Genomic DNA, 20,836 nt, shown 5'->3' with positions numbered 1-20,836 from the left:
CAGATGGACCCGCCCTTTAATATTATATGCTGTATGTTAATATTTTCATTTACATGTAATTTCTATTTTAATTTTTCTTGTTGTATTCTCCGCTGCAATTACTCAGTTTCCCCCTTGGTCGTCATTTATCTCATCATATAAAGACAAAGACACACACATACACATACATAGGAGTGTGGCGGAAGGGGCTCTTTGTCATCACAGCGCCTCCTCTTTGCCTCAGCTCCTCCCTGCGAGGAGGAGTAGCCTCCTGACGGGCCCTGGCGTTCCTCGGGAGGCTGGCTGTCTGTTGACGACACTGACTTACTCTGAGGAAAGACAAGGACAAAAAACATAAGTATGAACACACAGATGCTTACTGTACCAATACTACCACAGATACATACTGTACATCCAGAGACACACCTGACACAGGAAAGTAAAAACAGATAATTAAAACGGCACCATAGACAGTATATAAAGATGGACGGCATGACAGCTCCCAAAAAGTGAAGCCAAAACATCTTGATTGCCCCCTGGTGGCCGGCTGCAGTATAGGTCATAAAGCCCACCCACCTCCATGTTAGCGGATGGGACATGGGCTAAACTAAAAAGTAAAAGTACACATCAAATACATTTTTCCCAAGAAGTTTCTGTCTTTAAGGTAATTCTTATCACGCTGATTTAAGTGTTAATTTTTCTAAAAAGGTTGGTTTTAATTAGATATTTGATGCTATAAAAACGAGGTGGGATGTCATGATTGACAGCTGCTCTGAGTGAAGTAGTCGCGCAGCCAGAGGCTCGGGAATTGTTCGAGAGTGAGATATAACTTTAACTTTCCAAAACCGTCACGAGTCTGTGTCAATTTGATCATACATGTATTTAAAGAGATATTATGGTTAGTTGTCGTGTCTTTCTAGCCAAACAGCTACCGTGGTGCTAATGTAGCCGCCAACAAGCTGTGGTCGTACTCCACTTGTGATTGGTTCGGGCGTGCCCTCGATACCGCAGCTCCAGCCCTTCCAATCACTAATGAGAAGTGAAGTGGAAACATGTCGTCTATCTTTACATAGTCTATTGTACAAACACACAAAACACACCCACATCCACCAATGTACAGGTCATGATGTGAAGAAACATGCACACACAATCACTCTGTAGACTCAGGTAAAGAGGGAAAAGCACACTGAGCAGTAACACAAATATTAACAGAAAGGCCCATAAACAAACACACACACACTCACACACGCGCACACTCACACACACAGCAAGAACAGCAGACGTAAGCACAGGTTAAGACGTAGCCATAGAAGCCCACAAGACAGCGTACAAAGCTAATTAGTGCCGTCCCCTCGACACACCAGTCCTCATGTAAAATATGACTCTCATTATTAGGCAATAAAGCTGTGAAGGCATATTTACAATACAGCCTGGCCTGGTGCTCAGCACTCTGAAAAGCCGATCAAAGCATTGTGTTGTTTTTTGCGTTGGGGGCAGGGGCCAGAGGTTCAGTGAGGGCCACTTGTCATTCTCTGTCCCCCCGTGGGGAGGACATGAACAGCGAGGGTTTAACACACCAGTGAGTCACACAGGAAGGAGCCCACGGGGCCGACAGGAAGGAGCGCTGGACAAGAGGAGAGGAGAAACCCACACAATGGACCTCAGTGCGGCTCAACAAACTTCCCTCTCTTCTTTCTTCTCCCGACTTCCTCTCGCTGTCCCTTTTTTCCCCTCCATTTAAAATTCCAACATGTTTTACTGGTGCGGGGCTCTCTGACAAATGCCAATTGATATGCGTCTCTCTCTCCCTCTCTTGCCCTCCCTTTCAAAACGCCGTAATGCTTGGCTAACTTCAGCAAAAACCTCAACTCATGTGAGAAATATTTTCCTGGTGCTTAACAATCAGCATTGTGTTTAGCAATTAAATTATTCTAAGGGTTTCATTGCGGATAGAGAGAGAGAGGGAGGGAAAGTTAAGTCAGTAGCGCTCTTAAATCATTTTCATTTCGCAATAAAAACCAGAACAAAGACTTGCTGGTATTTTTTTTTTTTTTAACAACCTTTCCCTCCCTATTTTTTCTTGGTCTTTTTTTCTTCCTCTTTAGTCTCTCTCTCTCTCTCTCTCTCTCTCTCTCTCTCTTTCCTTTTCCAATTTCACTCTCCATCTCCCTCTAACCCTCTCCCCCCTCTCCTCCCCGTGTTATCAACAGTTACACTGATGAAGGCCAGCTGCCCATTGCAGCCAGTACAGTAAACGAGTGTTCACACGCTTTCCGTAAAGCAGAGCAATCTGCAGCCAGAGAGAATAGGACAAGCCATAGACGTCCACTGAATTTCAATCAGCCCATTTGCACTGCATTAATTCTCCAGGCGATTAACAGGGACTTTTAACTACGGTGACATAAACCTGTGAGGCAAGACGAACACTTGTATACATTTCATGTTTCACTGCATGTTGCCTTTACTCAATTTTTCGAAGGATGGATTTTGTTTTTTTCTTTAAACTCATCAGTTATGGTAACGGTCACATCTCACCTTCACACTTAATTCACAAACTGTTGAATCTGGACTTCAAACAGCCCGATCTGTATTACTGAACACTGACTAGAGTCAATCTGTTCAGCATGAAGTTTAACTTTCAGTCCTAAATGGTGGATGCGTTACTCTGCTGCTGGGTGCTGACGTTGCAATGGAACGAACAATTGATTAACTTCTTAGCATTATACGTTCTTTGGCGCAGACTCTGGCTCTATATGGCGTCTCTATATTCGGTATATTTTGGCTTCACTTTGGTACAGTGGGAGGAAGTGGAGACGCGTCATCCATCTTTATGTAAAGTCTATGTTTACTACACCTAACAATGCACAGAATCATGTTTCACTGGGAAACAGTTTTGGAAAGATATTGTACTGTGAATGCAGTGGAGGCAGTATATTTTCTAGAGGTCAGGGTACATGTTTCTGTCTTTAACGTGATAGCACTAAAACAAAACAGTCCTGGTGGTTTCACTAGTTTGAATAGGTTTCATTCCCCCTCTGGTCCCCACCTCTCCTGCAGTGCTGGCAGTTGTGCAATTCTACACCAAATATTAACTAACGATACAACAGAGCAAGTTCTGTTGGGAAACATCTTTTCAAATGGATCTCAGTGGTGTGATATTTTGTGTTTTTGACATTAAGGGGCCTCCTGTAGATGGCATTTTATATACTGGATGCATAGTACACTCATTTTTAAGCAAGAGTTGCTCATTTCTACAGACACAGAATGCTGCGTTTTGGGCAGCGTTTGCCATTAACTTGGCGTTAATCCTTTCACTTGTTCTGTAAATCTCGTAGATTACCAGAACATTTGTGATGCCGATAAACAAACAGTTGCTTGTTCATCCATTCACTCAATTTTGTACTTTCTTCCAGATAACAGCGAAATGCTGTGAGCTCAGATGTTAGTGTGATGTAGGAAACCTTGAGGAGCTCAAGGTTGATAGCTCTGAGCAGCTATTGTGCTGGTGTTGAGCTGGCTGAGCTCCAGCGGTACACAGCCTTTTTTTAGAGGCCACTTTACAGTGTGTCTCCATTTCCCTCAGTTTATCATTGTCACACACACACACACACACACACACACACACACACACACAAACACAATGTGGGTGTAGACGACACTTACTGTACACACATGCACAAGTACTCACCCTGCTGGGCGCTCCCTCTAGGATGGGGCGGAGAAAGGTAAGGGAAGAGAACAGAGTAGAGAAAAAAGAGAGAAAGTTTGACGTCAGTCCTGATAATAATAACAACAGTCCCCCGGTCAGCCAAGGTTAGGCTGAACTACGACTGCTCCTCTATAATAAAGATACAGACCCTCTATTGTGCCTGATTGCAGTCTCCTCTCTATCTTTCCCTCTCTCTGTTCTCCAACCAGACAAAGCTCTCCGTCTTCCACTGCTGCCTCTTTCAACGCTCTCTATCTTTTCACTCATTCTTCCCCTCGTATGTAAGAACAGAAACACACACAGCTGCAGACATGCATAAGCTCTCGCACAGATGCTTATGAACGCCAATATGAACACATTGATCTCTCTATCTCTCTCTCATTCCTTGTTTTTTCCTTTCTAGCTCTCGGTTTATTCATGAGAAAGTCTCTCTTGGCTCGCTGCCTGAAACAGAGCGCAAAGATAAGATATTCTATCGGGGTGAATGAAAGTTCATTGGGAGAAAGCGTTTCTACTGCATTCACACAAGTGCCATAAATACGTCCGTCCGTATTATGACAGCAGTTTAAACAAGGAAGTTCAACTTGAGGCCAAAAGGTGACTTGCAGTACAAATTACGTCAAAGCCGCCAGTCACAGATGATGTATTGCTTTGCATTTTGGTCTAAAATGATAAAAATGATATCTGTTTTATTCTGTAACTGTTGTCAAAGTTTCTCTCACTGCTTAATTCCCAGAGAAGAGTTACTCTGCCTCACTTGTATTGAACTTGCTAAACATCTTCTCAACGTGTTCAATAGTGTGATTGATTTTCAATGATGAAGCCTTTTGTGTACACTGACCTGAAACAACAGCAAGTACACAGATTTTCACTGCAACTACGATATACTTTAGGGATACTTTAGGGCTAAATGGGCAAAAACTTCTTATCAGGAAACCAAACGAATCTGCAAGCTCATGTTTTATATGCTCTGGCACAGTCGTTCCCAAAGTGTGGTCTGGGGACCCCCAAGGGTCCTTGAGGGTGTTCCAGGGGGTCCCAAGCAAAAAAGGGGAATAATTTATTTTCACTATAATTTCATCCATAAATAAAATAATGACAGAATGTACGACTATTTTGGTTTAATACAATTTCTGTAATAAAACATCTAAAAGCAAAAACCCTATTAGATGGGGGACCCTGGGACATCAAATCTTATCAAATGGGGGTCTGTGGTCAATTTGTGTCAGTTTAGGGGTCCTTGACGTGAAAAAGTTTGGGAACCACTGCTCTGCCAGATGTTTCTCATCCCCTCTTGAAAATGAACTGAGAGGTTACAGACTAATTTGCATTTGCAATTTGGTCTGGTGATGTCGGGCTAAAAAACATCTGCATTAATTAATAAAATTTGAACTGCCTGGGTCAAATCCTGTTGTAAACACTATGGTGTTTCTCCAATATCAATTAGAGTAATCTTTCTATGACCTTTGGGTCTTCAAACCATGACTCGACTGTCTTCTAGTTAATAAAAGCAATGAATGTTAGTCACAAGGTCAAAAAAGATGATCTATCTTATTTTTAGACAAACAGTTTTAATTTTTGTATTATCTATTATTATTATTATTAGTTGTCATTAATGTGATTTCATTAGTAGGCTAGAGTGTGAAAATGTCAGAGTCTTACTACCCGCTGCTCGTGCTGATCTTAGCTCTTGAAGACCACCTTGCCAGAGCATTTAAATCTCGTTTTGGAGACAAAATTAAGGACCGTGAGTCTACGGTTCTTTACCTCTGAGATGTTCGGGATCGAGGTGGTTGCGCTCATCTTTGGAGGCGAGGTGGGCAACCCCCAGGGCGCCGGTCAGAGCGAGAAGCCCTGAGCCGCCTGCCCCCAGGGACAGGCCTGATGGGTGAGGCGTCAGAGGGATGCCCGGAGCATGATGAGACAGGTGCTGGAGCTGCTGCTGCTGTGGCCACAGGGAAAAGAGGGAACGGGGAGAGAGGGAACGGGGAGGGATGGTGTCATACAAGGGGGTGGGTGGTTAGAAAAAATAAGATAAAGAAGAAATGGATAAATAAGCATAAGAAACAAAGGAGAATGAAGAAGGACAAAGTGAAGTGGGGGTTGTGCTTGGAAAAGAGGAGGTGAGAGAGATGAGAGAAAGGGAGGAGGTGAATGAAATGAAATCCACATGGAGAGCTCAACACCGAGAGAGGAAAATAAGATGAAGAAAGATAGGATGTTAAAGAGATTAGTGGATTAAGAGGTGAGAAAGATGGACACCGAGGACGAGAAAGAGGAGAGATGGGGAGAGGGAAAATAAACGGTCCATAGAAAAGGAAGAGGAAGTAAATGAAGGGGAGATGGAAAGAGAAAGAAAGAAGGAGAGACGGTGAAAAGAGTGAGGGGATTTATTATGAAGGAGGAGGAAGATTGAGAAAGAGGCCAGGGGAAAACTCAAAGAGGGAAGAAAATGTTCGAGTCGGAGAGTAAATGATGGGGAGGAACAGAGGGAAATCATGGTGGAGGCAGTGAAAAGTGAAGGAGAATTAGATGAACAGGAAGGAGAAGATAGGGAGAGAGGGTAAATGAGCAGAGGAAGAGGGAGGGAAAGCAAAAGATAAGACATAGCCAAAAACAATGGGAGAGGAGAAATGAGGACAGGGTCGTCGTAGGGAGAAGAGAATGATAAAAGATTACAAAAAGAGAGATGAGAAAATCCAGAAAGTGAAAATGAACAGAAAGACAAAGTGAAAGCGGAAAAAAAGAGGATGACGGAGGATAGAGAGAGTAAAGGGAGCAAAGGAGCAGCTACAGATAAAGAAAGGCTATTATCCTGAGGGGAGCATTATGATGTGTTTCTGTGTGTTGTTTTGTCGAGCTGGTGTGTTCGACACACATACACTCACACACCTTCAGAGAGAGGAGTGTTTGTAGTGCTGGGAGGAACAAAGGGCTTTAAGTAGACAGTAATGTGATCAGCGCTCTGACAAGCTCTGGGAAGCCCCGTCTACGAGAGCACGCAGGAGCATCACTGTCTGTCTGTGTGTGTGTGTGTGTGTGTGTGTGTGTGTATAAGACATAAAAAGTATGTGCAGAGAAGCAAGTGTATAGTATGTTGGTCTTGGTCAGGTGATCATGAGCTATTGAATGCAAGTGTAGGCGTATTTTGAGTGTCAAATGATATCAGTGACTACGTTTACATGCACAAAATGTTCAGTTTTTTGTCCTTATTCCTAAAAAGACAATATTCCTACTAAGCTGTTTACACGGCTAATGAAAATGAATATTCCACTTATATTGCTGTTTAAATTAACGTGACCATTGGCGGACTTGTTCGACCGTGCAAACAAAGCCTCCCTGTTTCATTCCTTCAACCGCCTTCTTGAAAAGGTTGGCGTTGCGATATTTATGCATATCCAACAATCTGCTGATATCCAAGTCTTTCATAATGTTTAAAAGTACATGTGTTTCTCCCTCCGACCAGAAATGTAGGCTTTTCTTTTGGGCATGCATCTCTGCAAACTGTCAACTAGTTGGTTTGTTTACAACGCACAGAGCTGGCAGCAAACAGGAAAGAGGCCGTGTGTTGCAAACTGCTGTAAAACTCCAATTAAGACTCATAATCTTAATGCGCTCTATACATGTCAAAGTATCATAAACTAGTGTTTGCCACAGACCTTATTTTCTACAATAATCCAAAACCCAATATAAAAATCCCAATTGTTTTTTGTCGAGGGAACCAGGGCGATGCGAACTTCCTGGTTGGCCGACAAGAATGCGTCATCCCTGGAGCACTCTCTATTGATTGTAATTAAAGCAGTGTATACCATACTGTTGTTGTACAGTAAGTGGACTGTAATGTGATCAGTGCTCTGAGAATTAGAGCCGACTGATCTGATAACAATATATTTCTCTTCTTAAACATATTTGAGACAAGAGCTCCCACATGAGAGACCGAGCAAAAGCTACCATGATTACTCGTGTTACTCCGAAACCTTAATACAATTCTTTATACTAATAGTAACTCATTTAAACCACTATCAGCTGGGAGCTTTAAAAATCGCTGCTCCCCAGCTATTTTATTGGGAGCAGTGATTCATTACAGCTTAATATAAAATTGGTAGCAGTGTCCAGTAAAACAGGATCTCATCTGCCGCTGCCACAATCAATTCATCTGGCTTTACACAACAGAAACACGCCCCGCACTCTGGATGAGATGCTGATTAACATCTGATTTTAACAGACTTTACAACACGGATGCATCAAAAAAATAATCCTTCAAAAGCCCAATTTTCATTTAGAAACTTTGAAATTGTCCATCAGCTGTGTTAATTCATAGCACGCTATCAAAGCTGCACAGCACTCGCTAGTAAAATAATACCTCCCTGAGTGAATCTACATTTAGCACGATCAACGTCACCATCTGGAGCTCAAACAGTAAACACCTCGAGTGATGTTTACGTCAATGCCTCACCTATTTGATGATCAATTTTCACATATTTATGGACGCGATGAAAAGATTTAATCAGCCGACTCTCATGAGTCAGACTGGCCCTTAGTTAACGTGTGCATGTGTGTACGTGTACCTGTAGGTGTGTGTTTGTGTTGTCAAGATGAATGGAGGTGACTCACCCCGATAATGGCGTTGAGTTCAGCCATGGTGACCTGCTTGGCCCTCTCCACTGCTTGGACCACCTGTTGCTGGTGCTACACACACACACACACACACACACACACACAGACACACACAAACAGCATATAAACACACGTACACATTCAATGCCACAGAAAGAAAGTAAAGATTGCACTGCATTATTATCCATGCTGTATATTCCTGTATATAAAGTAAAGCAAACATAATGTATATTGCATGTACAATCAGTAACCAAGCAGCAGAAATCATTACATGAACAAAACTTGAGAAAAGGTATTAAATCAACCAAACTCTGCTTGTACATGGTATAAATATAAATGTCTGGATTGGGCAACCATGCATTCACACAACGCAAACACCGACAGAAAAGTCACACACAGAGAAACACACATACTGTACACACACACACACACTCAAAGCCACACTAACTAAAATCTCAGTTCTGTTTACACAAAATCCCAATGTAATCATTCACACAAATGCAAATATGCATGTGTGCAACAGTGCCCGCGCACACACACACACACACACAGTGTCAATATTGATCAAACTGACAGAGCTGTGACCTTCCTGTCTCCAGGGAGCTCACTCATCAGTGCACGCTCACACTCTCAGACAAAAAGAAGTGTGTCTGCAGCAGCAGGTTTGTGCTCCGATCTACACACTCTCACACATACAACCAGCTCACACACAGTCAGAGCAACAACACAACAATATATTTAATTTAATTGGCCATTTAAGTTATATTAAGCTTTAAGAAGCCATTAATGGAGGCCAAACACACCGCAGAAATGGTGATAATGTTGTTGAGTGATAAGAGATAAGAGTGGCTGTCATTAATTGTATTTCATTTAAAGATGATGGGATCTAAATGTTCGGAAAACAATACTTTTCATTTTAATATTACACTTAAAGGTGTCTAGCTGTGAGGTTGCAGACTGCAAACAACTGACACTTCTACCTTGTGCCAAACGTGTAGGAGAATTACAGTGGCCAACAGCTCATTCTAAGGTAACGAAAACAACTATTCTTAGTTTCAGGTGATTATACACTAAAGAAAACACACTTATTAATAATATATATTCCATTTTTACCAATAGATCTCCCTAAATGTTAAACACTGGTCCTTTTATTAAGCTTTAAGAAGCAATTAATGGAGGCCAAGCACACACCTGAAGAAAGAAAGCCTTCTTTATAAAATCCTATATAATCTCCAAACCAATAGTAGTTCTGTATTGTTTCCAGTGACACTGATCGTTGTGGGAATTTGTTAAATATCAGTACCTTTTGACCTTCTATTCTTGTATGACTCTATACATTGTTTTTAGGGAAAATCCTCCTCATTGTGCCTTTAATGAAGATATATTTAGTTAAATGGCGGTTTAATAAGATATCAATAGATTAGTTGATTGACTTGCTTTTCAAACAGAGGATGACTTATGAGGTAGCTTGCAATAATTGGGATGGAAAGCCTTACTATAGCCTCAAAAGCCTCAACACATTTCTGCCAAAAACAGAACATTTGAACTTGTAATATTAGCTGCAGTACTGGTGTAAAACATCGCAATACATTGGCAATGCTTCTGTTTTTGTTCACTTTATTCAACTTGAGCACACAAATCAATGTTTTCTTGTCAATATACTGAGAAACTTCTGAATTAATATTTTGCTCTGCGTGAAATTTGATGTATTCTGATTTATTAATTATTCTGAATACAAAAAAAAATGTGATATAGGCCCGGGGTGTGAATAATCATCTCCTTATTATGTGTGTGCATATTTTGTGTTTATCTGTAAGTGTGTCTGGCAGTGGTGACACTTACCTCTTGAGAGAGGAAAGGGATGATCTGAGCGCAGATGGCACTGAGACGCTTCACAATCTCCGCCTGCGATGGAAAGAGAGAGACAGAAGGAGAGAGAAAAGGATATATGATCATGTTGCATACCGTGAGATAATAAGTACACAAGCATATGATGCACCTTTACGGCGCATTAAGGCTTCGCTGCATTAAAACATCTTACTAACGAGCGAGGGGATCTGTCAGTGACGACTCTACGAGACAGAGAGGAGAAAAATGCGGGAGTGAGCGGCAGAGGTGGAGAGACTGGGGGCAGCATTACAGCTCCAGTCATCATCTGGGCTTTTAGCACCATCACGCTCTCATTTAGCTCGCCCTCACACACTCTTCCTCCATCTCTTTCTTCCTTCTCACACACACAAACATGAGCGAACACACACTAACAAAGAATTCCTCTCTAAAGCTTTCCACCTGTCACAGCCGGCTGTCCGGTGCCATTACAGTCGTCTATTTCCTAAAACTCGTAAAAACCATAAAAATGTTCTTTCTTACCCACACACACACACCCACATAGACAACACATGCACACGTGGCAAACCTAGTAACCATCCGCAGAATACAGCTGCCTGCACACATGGACACATAAAAACATAAGCACACACACTCTCTCTGTGTGTCACACACTCACACTAACACACTCGCACACGCACACTGAACCTCTGCGGTGTGTCTAATTCTATCTGTCTGAGTGCCCTCAGCCTCATTTTGTTCTCTTCTTCACTCAGCCGTTCTCTCTTTTTCTACAACAGCTCTCACACTGAGCCATTATTACCCTATTCATCCTCTTCCTCCCATCCTCCCCCTCCCTCGCTCGCTTTGTCTCATTTTCTCCCATCTTTCTATTTTTCTATATTATTCCCTTTCTCTCTATTTTAATTTATCCTCCCTCCTTTCTCTCGGCTGCCCTTTTTCTTCTTCTAACATCAGTCGCTCTTCGTTTTTTTTCCTCTGTTACTTCGCTGTCACACATTAACACGGTTATACACACTTTTTTTTCATTCTATCTATTTTGCTTTCTCTCTGTATCCCTCTCTCCTCACTAATGCATGTTTCTGGCACTTGAAGATACTGGAGAAAAAGAAGGAAAGACAGCAAAAGGGCGATGGAGGGCAACGCGATGACTGACAGGGCTGTTTACACGCCATCATGCAACACACACACACACACACACACGATCAGCCTGTCAGTTACCGACAGTCTCATCATGACTTCATAAACTGGCTATCACCAGACATGCAGCTCTGTTCTAAGGACAGACACAGTCTTATCACATTCACACAGTCACTTATACATGTGTCAATGTATGCATGCGTGTGAGAGTTTGTGTGTGGTTGTGCCTAAGCTCGTCAGTATCTTTGGAGAGATATGCATGTACACTATGTGTGTGTGCTGACCATAAAGAGGGAAGTGACGGCGAGAGAAAGGAACAGAGAAGACAGAAGAGAATGAGGTTTTTACAACATTTCTTACTGCTGCTTATTCTGCAGATTTCATTTCTTTTTAAAGCCTACAGCATGTTTTTCTGTTTGACTCGACTTTATCCCCTTATTTGCTTTCTAATCTTTTTCTTTTTCTATTCTACTAGATAACATCTGGAAAGAACATAAGGCACAAAGCATACACAAGTGATTTGGTGTGCAAGCAAGGACCTTGTGTTAAACTCAGCCAAAACTCAAGAACTCATTATTGACTTCCGTTGCATGCCAGACCCAAAAATACCCGTACGAATAAATAGAGACCCCATCACCACCACTGACTCCTTTAAATTCCTCGGAAAACACATTAGTAATAACCAGAAGTGGAAAACTAACGCTATACTCCCTTAGACAGCTTCAAAAATACGGGATCAAGCAACAACTTCTCATTCTGTTCTACTCAGCCATCATTGACTCCATTATCACATCCTCTCTCACAGTACGGCAGCACAGACAGTCAAACACGGAAAATAACTACAGCTGATTGTTAACAAGGCATCTAAAATCATAGGAAAGCCAGTCCTCTCAGTTGAATCTATACATACTCACAGAACTGTTCAGGACTCCTCCTCCTCCCCCTCCTCCTCATATATCACTGACATGCATTACCATGATTGTCTGCGGTTGTCCATTTATGTATTTGTGCTGCAGAGAATAACATACTGTACTGAAAACAAAATCCACCGACCCTGGTTGTGTGGCTAATAAACAAACTCATTTAATCCAATCTAATGGTGGGAGCCTGCATACAGCCCATACAGTCATTCTTACAGTCACCGCTGCTGATAATGATCCCAACAGAACCTAACGATGGCTGCATGAGCTGGCCATGTTGTCTTTGTTAACAAATATATCTTTGTTCCATGTTTGAATTAACCTGAGATTCAGGTCTTGGAATTGGGAAAGGTGCTCTTATCTGTCAAAAAAAAACAAAACACAATCTGCAAACAATTTAATCAGCAAATTTCCCAACCAGAGAGAAGGTTTTCGGGATCAATTGACGTACCGTACATGAACTGTAACTTGTGAAATGGTTCCCCATCGCTGACCACTAACCCATGGTGCAAATGATTTGATTCCAGGGATAAATGATACGACTTTGTACATACAGGGTATATGGTACATTACACACTTTTTCTTTAATTCACTGTAATCTATTCTGAATCAACTGTTCTCCCTTCAGTTAAATCTCTGCAACTACACCAGATAGCTGCCTACCGAATAATAGCTTGTCCTCGGGCCACAGATCAAATCAGATGGCCTGGCTCAGTTTGGTCAGATAAAAGCAAATCTGACAGGACTGATGCCGGACTGTAAGTCAGAACCAGACAGAATAGGACAGAAGTGACCTGAACACGGTCGGTCTATGAAGCCGCTTTTATTCACCGTTTCTAAAAAAGGTGGCTGTAACTTTGATCGAAAAGCTACACAAATAAACCTAACTGAATAAATATCAATAACAGAGAAGCAGAAACAAACAGTACAAAGAAAAGAGAGCCTTTGCTCAATTACGTGGACGCATTAAAAGCATTCAGAACAAAAAAATACTCTCAGTGCAGTTTTCAAAAAAATGATTCACTCCATTCTGTGTTACACAACAGAAGAAAAATCAGCCACTTTGCACGGCCTTGACAGCTAAAATGTTATCCAGAGACAAATTCAATTTACTCCAACACATTCTGAAGTGATTAGTTAATTGATTAATGGATCTGCCACTGACCAATTATAATTCTGATATTGATGAATTGATGAATGATGTTAGACACACACACTAGGGCTGTCCTTGACCAAAGAAATTCTTAGTCACCCACACTAATCGACTACTCTATTAGTTGATTTAATTGACAGAGCTGTAAAACTGAGTTTCTCCACAAAGAATCACACAAAAGCACTACTTTAAACCTTATGTTTACCAGAGACGTGCTCATACGTTTCTTGGAAATAAGTTATTCAGCATGTAATCATTTTTAAAAACGACTAATCGACTAAAGAAACCTTAATCGACTAAGACCAATACAGTCGATTAGTCAACTAATTGACTAATAACATACTACTAACAGAAATGTTAAGATTAGCTTCCATTTCTATGTTTCATATGCTTTATGGCTTCCCAATACACTTGGTAGAAAGTTACTGTGCTATGAAACTTCTTTATGGACTGCAAACTTAAAGCTACCTAAAGCTGCATGAAGCTGCCAAGTTGGGTGTTAATTCTCAGTAAAGTTTATCACTATTAGCAACCCTTTCACATTACACCGAGTCATTTGATTCATTGTTATTAACAAAAATATCAATTAATGCGAGTTAAATGTACTAAACACGGGATTGGAAGCATTTTCTAGTGCCCCTCAACAGCTCTCAACATGGAGACGGTAAGCTACGACTCGCAACTAACGGTGCTAAACGTGTAAACAACGGTGCAAGTGCTGACAGCTAACAGTGTTAACCTGAGGGGGAAACGGCGGGCGGGTGCTACGCTTCTGCCATCTGTCAGGACGGTGTTATTAGCTGTAACCGCTGTATGAGAGCAGTGCAGAGCGACGGCCGTGAGCAAGCCAGTGGCATGCCAGGCCGGTCCAGCTATGTCAACAAAGCACAGAGAAGTTCAGATTACAACACACACAGAGGGAGAGTGACTTCATCCTCTGCTCAGGTAAAATTAGACATTACTCCTCTATATCTTTACATAGCAAATAGAGCACCTTTAAACCATGGAAACTACAATCATTTTATGTTTCGTATACGCATCATAAATCATCATCAACGTTGTTGATCAACTTCTGCGACACAACAGCATCCCACCAACTCCATGTTGTGGCTGAGAGGCAGTGGGTAGTGTTATGAGTGCAACACGCCAGTCAGTCGATGGGTTTTTACAATAGAGTGAAAGTGAGCTGGGCTGAAGCAGTCTGAGCCGGGCCAGGTGTCAGAAACAACACGGCACAGTCTCGTTCCACAGCCCTGCCAAAGCACAGCCACCAGGGAGTACTGGCAAAGACTGGCCGGATGGAGGGATGAACGGATGGAGGGATGAATGGATGGGTAGATACAAAGAGAAGAGAGGGGGCTGGTCAATAAACACCTGAGGGCAGATATGCTGCCAACTGGCATGGGGACAGAGAGACACAGAGAAAGAGAGGCTTCAAGTGAAACAGAGATGAAATGTAGGTGAGGAACAAAGAAGTACACAAAAGCTTTTCATTTAAAATCATTATTAACTAAATTATTCTTTAAAATAGACAAATAGATGGAGGAATGGAAATTTGGGAGCAAGGTTAGAGGAGAGGAGAAAACGAAGAAGGAATTAACTGCAAGACAAGGACGGCTTGTTCGAGAGGCTGTGGCACATATTAGCCTATCTGAGGGACACACGCACGCACACACGCACGCACACACACACTCACACTCACACATCAATAAAACACATAAATCCAAAATACCAAGACCTATACTATTACAACTGTGTACATATCTTCTATGTTGACTGAGTATCTGTATGGTCGAGTCAACTAAAGTCTACCTACGAATCACATCTTTTAAAAAACAGAAGTAATACTAAAACCTTGCAGGTAACCACATGCTCACACCAGCCCTTAAATATACAGACTAATCTAACTGTATTGATGTATTTCAAAAGATCACTTAAGCCTCTTTCCCAGTGGACAAGGAACCCACTAACACCCACTAACATCTGGCTTTTGTCTTTAGTGGGAAAGGTAACAATTGGCATTTATTCCAAGGACAAATGACTCCGCAGTAGTCTCCGATTGGCCGTGATGGAAACATGACATCTGGGTGGACACGCTAATATTCGCCGCTTTTCCAGCACAATCCTATGCGACGCGCCTTTAAGTGAATATATAATAAAAAAATTTTATAGGGATTTGGTCGATTATCATAATGTATTTATGTACAAAAAATACAATTAATATGCTCTCCTCAAAGCCACCAGACTCCAGTCAGATAACAGTAATTTTACCTCGCTGGTAATCAAAACACACTTCATTCAAACTCAACAAAAAAAATAAAACTCATCAAAACCGTCTTGGTTAGTTTTCCCATTGTTCCAACAATCACCAAATCTGGTTTGGTCGAAATAAACCCTTGATTTACAGAGTTAGGTGTAAAAAGAAGCAGCCGTTATATGCATTCCTCAAAGCCACCAGACTCCATTGACAGAAACAGTAATTTTACCTCGCTGATCGTCCTAAAACACACTTCAGTCAAACTCAACAAACAAAATAAAAACTCATCAAAACAGTCTTTGTTAGTCTTTCCACTGTTCCAACAATCACCAACTCTAAAAGGTAAGAAAAGTTGACTGTATCCCTGTAGTACATCAAGAGCCTCAGTCTATTTACAGCAAAATTATAGCAGAAAGAATAAAGCATGGAGGGCAATAACTAAGACTGTGTGATCCCCGGGAGGTTTTATAATGAGTATATTACAGAGGAACATGGAAAACAACATTTCATATAACAATAAATACAGTCTAAAAATATTCTCTTATATATTTATCAACAATTGACTGTAGTACTGTAAGTGTATTTCCATTAAAAATATCTGCACTGTAGACAGTGATGCCGACAAGTAACAAGAAGCGTAAGAGACAGCTAGTGTGTGCAGGAGTAATGAGAACACAGCCTGTGTATGTGAGGGTGTGTGTGTGTTACCAAACGCACGAGTAAATGGATATGAAAACACTGGAAAAACACAAGAGCAGCATTTGAATGGCAGGGAACTAAACAAAGAAAACGGCTTAAATACAGGAAGTTGCAGAAGGTGGTAGTTTCTACAAAAGAAATGGGCACTGAATTTCCAAACTGTTGTCGTGTGGTTTCTACGGTAACACTTTATAATAACCATAATTTATAAATGGTAAATTGATTAAACTTAATTAATAGTTATTTTACTGTTAACAATCAATGAAATGATAATTAATAATGTTTACTAATTATTAGTAATGCTATCATTTCTGTTATTTTATCAGTAGTTTGTGTAATATGAAATAATTAGTGTATATATTCTATATTGTATCATAGCTGATAAGAGACGACGACAATTACATTCCGATTAGATCAATAAAATGTTTATTAACATTTTATATACTATATTAGGTATTGGTTAGTGATTACCGAATGTTTTGCAAACCTTCAAGAAATTGTTTGTAAAACATTTATAAACGTTACGTAGATAGATGGACCAGAAACCAATTATTACCCATTGACAGAGTATTAACTATCTATTTCAATAATGTTTATAGATGCTTTACAAAGTATTTATTAACCATTTAACAAGGTTTTATAATCATCAGTTGCGACTTTATAATAGCCATCCAAATGTTTATAGACGGTTTACAAACCAATTATTAACCATTAACAAAGTGTTCTATCTATATAATGATTATAAGTTTTACAAACTTTCTTTAAGGTTTACAAATAATATCTTAAACATTAACAAATACTTCTATATAAAATGTTATAATGTGTGCAACTTCTAACTTAAAATAACAAATTATAGCATTACTAATAGTTAGTAAACATTATTAATTATCATTTCATAGTTTGTTAACATTAAAATAACTATTAACTAGGTTTAATTAACTTTTTACCATTTATAAATGATGTTTATTATAAACTGTCACCAAGTTTAAACATACAAAGTAAAGGTCATATTTGTTGTCACAGTAATGAATTCTTTTTTTTGACCCGACGTTTTGCACCTGCATTGAAATGTCAGTTAGGAAGAAATCCATCAGAGCACAAGAAACCAATTTCTACACCAACACTCGGCTCAGTCGACCAGAAATGTGACGCAGAGAGAAGAATTGTACTTTGCGTAAGAGGCGTAATTCAAAATTTTTCTTGACTGGAAAAAAAACTCATTCTCCTAAACACTTACTTTGCAATCACTATTGCTACTGCTCCCTCTCCACCCACATGTTTAACCCACGGCGCCAACGCAACACGTTCCTGCCTGTTCTGTGAAGGCTGTCAAAAAGCCATTCGAGGAAATGTAGAAAATGACTAACTGAAGTAGAAATAGATGAGATAGGTGGGTAGACAGGTACACTAGAGAAGAAAATAATAACACTCACTCGCAAAATAAGACATCCCAGACTGACGGGGTAACAGCGGTTGTGCTGCACGTGGAATTTTCTTTAAATAATGAGCCAGCGTCTGACAAAGACAAAGCTTGTTTTAGAGGGAGGGGGTCTTATTAGAGTAAGATCTACCCCCGGGCTATTTTCTTTCAAATGCTTGGAATGACAAGACGTCCCGTGTTGTGTAACTGCAGCATGTTGGCAGGCTTGTAAGAGGTAAAAAGTGATATATGCATAGGCGCATTTGAACTTTAAGGGTTGGGGGTTCACAAAAAAAAATCTAGAGGGAATGTAATGTGTACAACGCAGAGAGGTCTAATGTATTGGGATGTATGTAGCCTACATATTGCACCCACCAAACAGAATGCAACGCAAGCAAGCGTACTAACTGGACTGAACTGCTTTGAAAGCACCGCAATGGACGAGGAATGGCTGATTTGTGAAGTTGAAATGAGGAGTTAACTGTACGATACCTCTACAAACACCTAAATAAAGTACAAGGGAGTTTACGTAGGCTACTGTTGGCTGTATTGTATGTCATTTTCAAGAAATATCGCAGTATAAAACCTGTGTTTTCTGTTTAAAAAACCCAAACGTTGGAAGAGAGCAAGTACTACTCCCCCATCTTTTAAGCAGTTACATCTCTAGTCTGATCTTGACCGCACAGCTGATAGGTACGTGGTTTGTTTACATGACGAAACAGAAACATATTTAACGGTGTGTGGACAGACAGTGTCTAATGTTATTAGGCTATAAGTAAATAAAAAGACCACAAATCTCTTCTTATCTTTTTGGCTTCATATTCTGTCAATATGAAGACACAACAAGGTTGATAAATTATTAGTTCTGCGTTATTAGAACAAATATAGATGCATATAAGTTCATATGTAATGCCCTCTAATCAAGACCAGGACTGCAGACGAGCTCAAAAGGAGGGATGAATTGACAGAAAACCAGCTCACGTGTTTCCTTGTACACTAGTCACTCGTGACACTAAAGTGAACTGGAACTAGAACATCGGGGAAGACACCTCCCTGTGAAAGATCAGCATTGTATTTGGTCTCCCAGCACGATGGCAAGCAACAGTGGCCACGTTCATCTTGCCAATAAAGCTCGGTGAATTTGAATGTGACGGGCGTGGGTTGAGATTGGCACGGGAGGAGGGAGACGGTGCCCAGTGTGCTCGGGCACTGCCAGCTGTGCCAGCCTCCGAGTCCCACTACGGCTGAGCGAGCCAGCTTTATGGAGGGGGCCTGTGTGTGTGCGATACCCCACTTCTCTACTCACTCTAATTGCTCTCAACAAAAAATCTCTGCCATCTCTCTTAGCTCCTATTCTGTTTCTAAATCCTAGCACTTCTCTCCGGCTTGTTACCGGAGTAGTTGCTGGTTTGAATCCTTGGAAGTAGTTTGGGAGACAGAGTGAGCAACGGTTGAGCAAAACACTTAACCTCCAACGCGCTGAGGACTAAAGTTGTAACAGGCGACTCCACAGTGAATGTGTGCCACGGAGAAAATGTGATGCATGATGTTGACGGAAAAAAGGATGCATGCTCAGTCAACTTTACCTTGAAAGAAAGAAGGTTATACGAAATAGTTTTGTGATGACAGGAAGTGTTGAGGCTCTGACCTTTACACTTCCTATGACTAGTTGGTCATTAGTGATGCAGAAATTAAGGCATATTCCACTGTTGCACTCAAGTTGCCCTGGATAAATAAAAATTAGGGATGAATCAATGCAACTTTTTTAGTCCTGATATCGCTTTCCTAACTTTGTAAAATAAAATGTTACAAAAAAATACATAGATATACAGGTACGTTCATTGAATTGTTATTTATTACAATAATAAATCGTACACCAGCAATACCGTAAAATAGCCTGATATCGCTGCATCCCTAATAAAAATGCCTAAAAATGTGTTCAATGTAATGCAATCATGATGCATAATTCAATGTGTACATAAATAATGTGTATGCACTGCAGTCATGAGATTTGTCCAAAATGACTTCCTTATTCAATGCAAGGCTTATTGAAAGAGGGATGGGACACCCTTCTTGAGCTATGGGGAATTACACATGCGCAGTGTAACTGGAGCTGTGGTCGTGTGTTGCTATTGGCTCAATTTCAGCGAGTGCAGACGGCGCATGTGACACAATGATGACGTGTGACATCACCTCTTTTCACCCTCCTTGGTTCACTCCTTCTCTATTTCCTACTTAATAAACACTAAATTAGAGTTGCAAAAAATTAGCCGGTTATATTGATTACTCAATCAACAAAAAAAATAATGATAACTAGTTTAATCATCACGTCTTTTTCAAGCAGAAAATACCAACATTATTATACCTAGTTCCAACATCCAAGTTGTAAGTATTTGCTGTTTTTGTTTATGTGATATATTAATCTCAATATATGGCTTTAAGCTTTATGAAACGGTGACAGCATTTTTCACTATTTTCTGACAGTTTATAGACCAAACGATTAATCAAGAACAAAGAAAGATTATGAAAACAATCGTTAGCTGCAGCCACAGCACTCAATAGTTCACTCTATGCTGAGTAGTAAACTGAGATTTCAAACACTCACAGTATGAATCATCGTCATTTTGCGTCATCGCTGACAAGTGTAGTTACTTTAATAATCAAAAAGTAGAGTGCATGCCATGGAGTGATTTGGGTCATATTGTATGTTACAATGCCTCACAGTGTGTGTGCGCTGCATGTGCTGCAGAATACCCTCATTTATTTCCAAGAGTCAGAGGGTGTTAACAGATCACACACACACACACACACACACACACACACACACACACACACACGATCCTGGAGCTTATCTCTGTCCCCTGCCTTCTAATTGTCCTGCTCTCCCCTCTGTGAACAGTTTAAGGTAAATATTTGTAGCCAATGACACACTAATCACCCACTGATTGGGGTTGCAGGCACAGAGCTGTTCAATGAAAACAGCCATTCCTGCTTCCTCTCCTTCACCCCTCCACACCTCCTCCTCCTCTCTTTCCTCTTTCTCTCCGTGCAATCAGCCTTCTTCTTTCTCCATTCTGCTGGCTCATTTTTCCAC

The 20,836-nt window shown here is 40.7% G+C and overlaps 1 protein-coding gene across 5 annotated transcripts in view; it reads right to left on the bottom strand.

Moving 5' to 3' along the window:
- Window positions 1-20,836, bottom strand: part of tle2b (TLE family member 2, transcriptional corepressor b) — a 104,083-nt gene that overhangs the window by 19,823 nt on the left and 63,424 nt on the right. For 4 of the 5 annotated variants that reach the window (XM_037769950.1, XM_037769951.1, XM_037769955.1 and 1 more), the window contains 5 exons: window positions 10,148-10,210; window positions 8,303-8,377; window positions 5,456-5,633; window positions 3,668-3,684; window positions 168-308 (listed from right to left, as the gene is read on the bottom strand). In XM_037769950.1, coding sequence (XP_037625878.1) covers window positions 168-308; window positions 3,668-3,684; window positions 5,456-5,633; window positions 8,303-8,377; window positions 10,148-10,210 — 474 coding nt within the window. The remainder of the gene's footprint in view (window positions 1-167; window positions 309-3,667; window positions 3,685-5,455; window positions 5,634-8,302; window positions 8,378-10,147; window positions 10,211-20,836) is intronic. The other variant, XM_037769953.1, reaches the window with a different exon arrangement.

The sequence above is a fragment of the Sebastes umbrosus genome, chromosome 5 (assembly GCF_015220745.1).
Source record: "Sebastes umbrosus isolate fSebUmb1 chromosome 5, fSebUmb1.pri, whole genome shotgun sequence".
In the NCBI taxonomy this organism is placed as follows: Eukaryota; Metazoa; Chordata; class Actinopteri; order Perciformes; family Sebastidae; genus Sebastes; species Sebastes umbrosus.
Note: the sequence above shows the minus strand (reverse complement) of the source record. Positions and strands in the feature narration are given on the sequence as shown.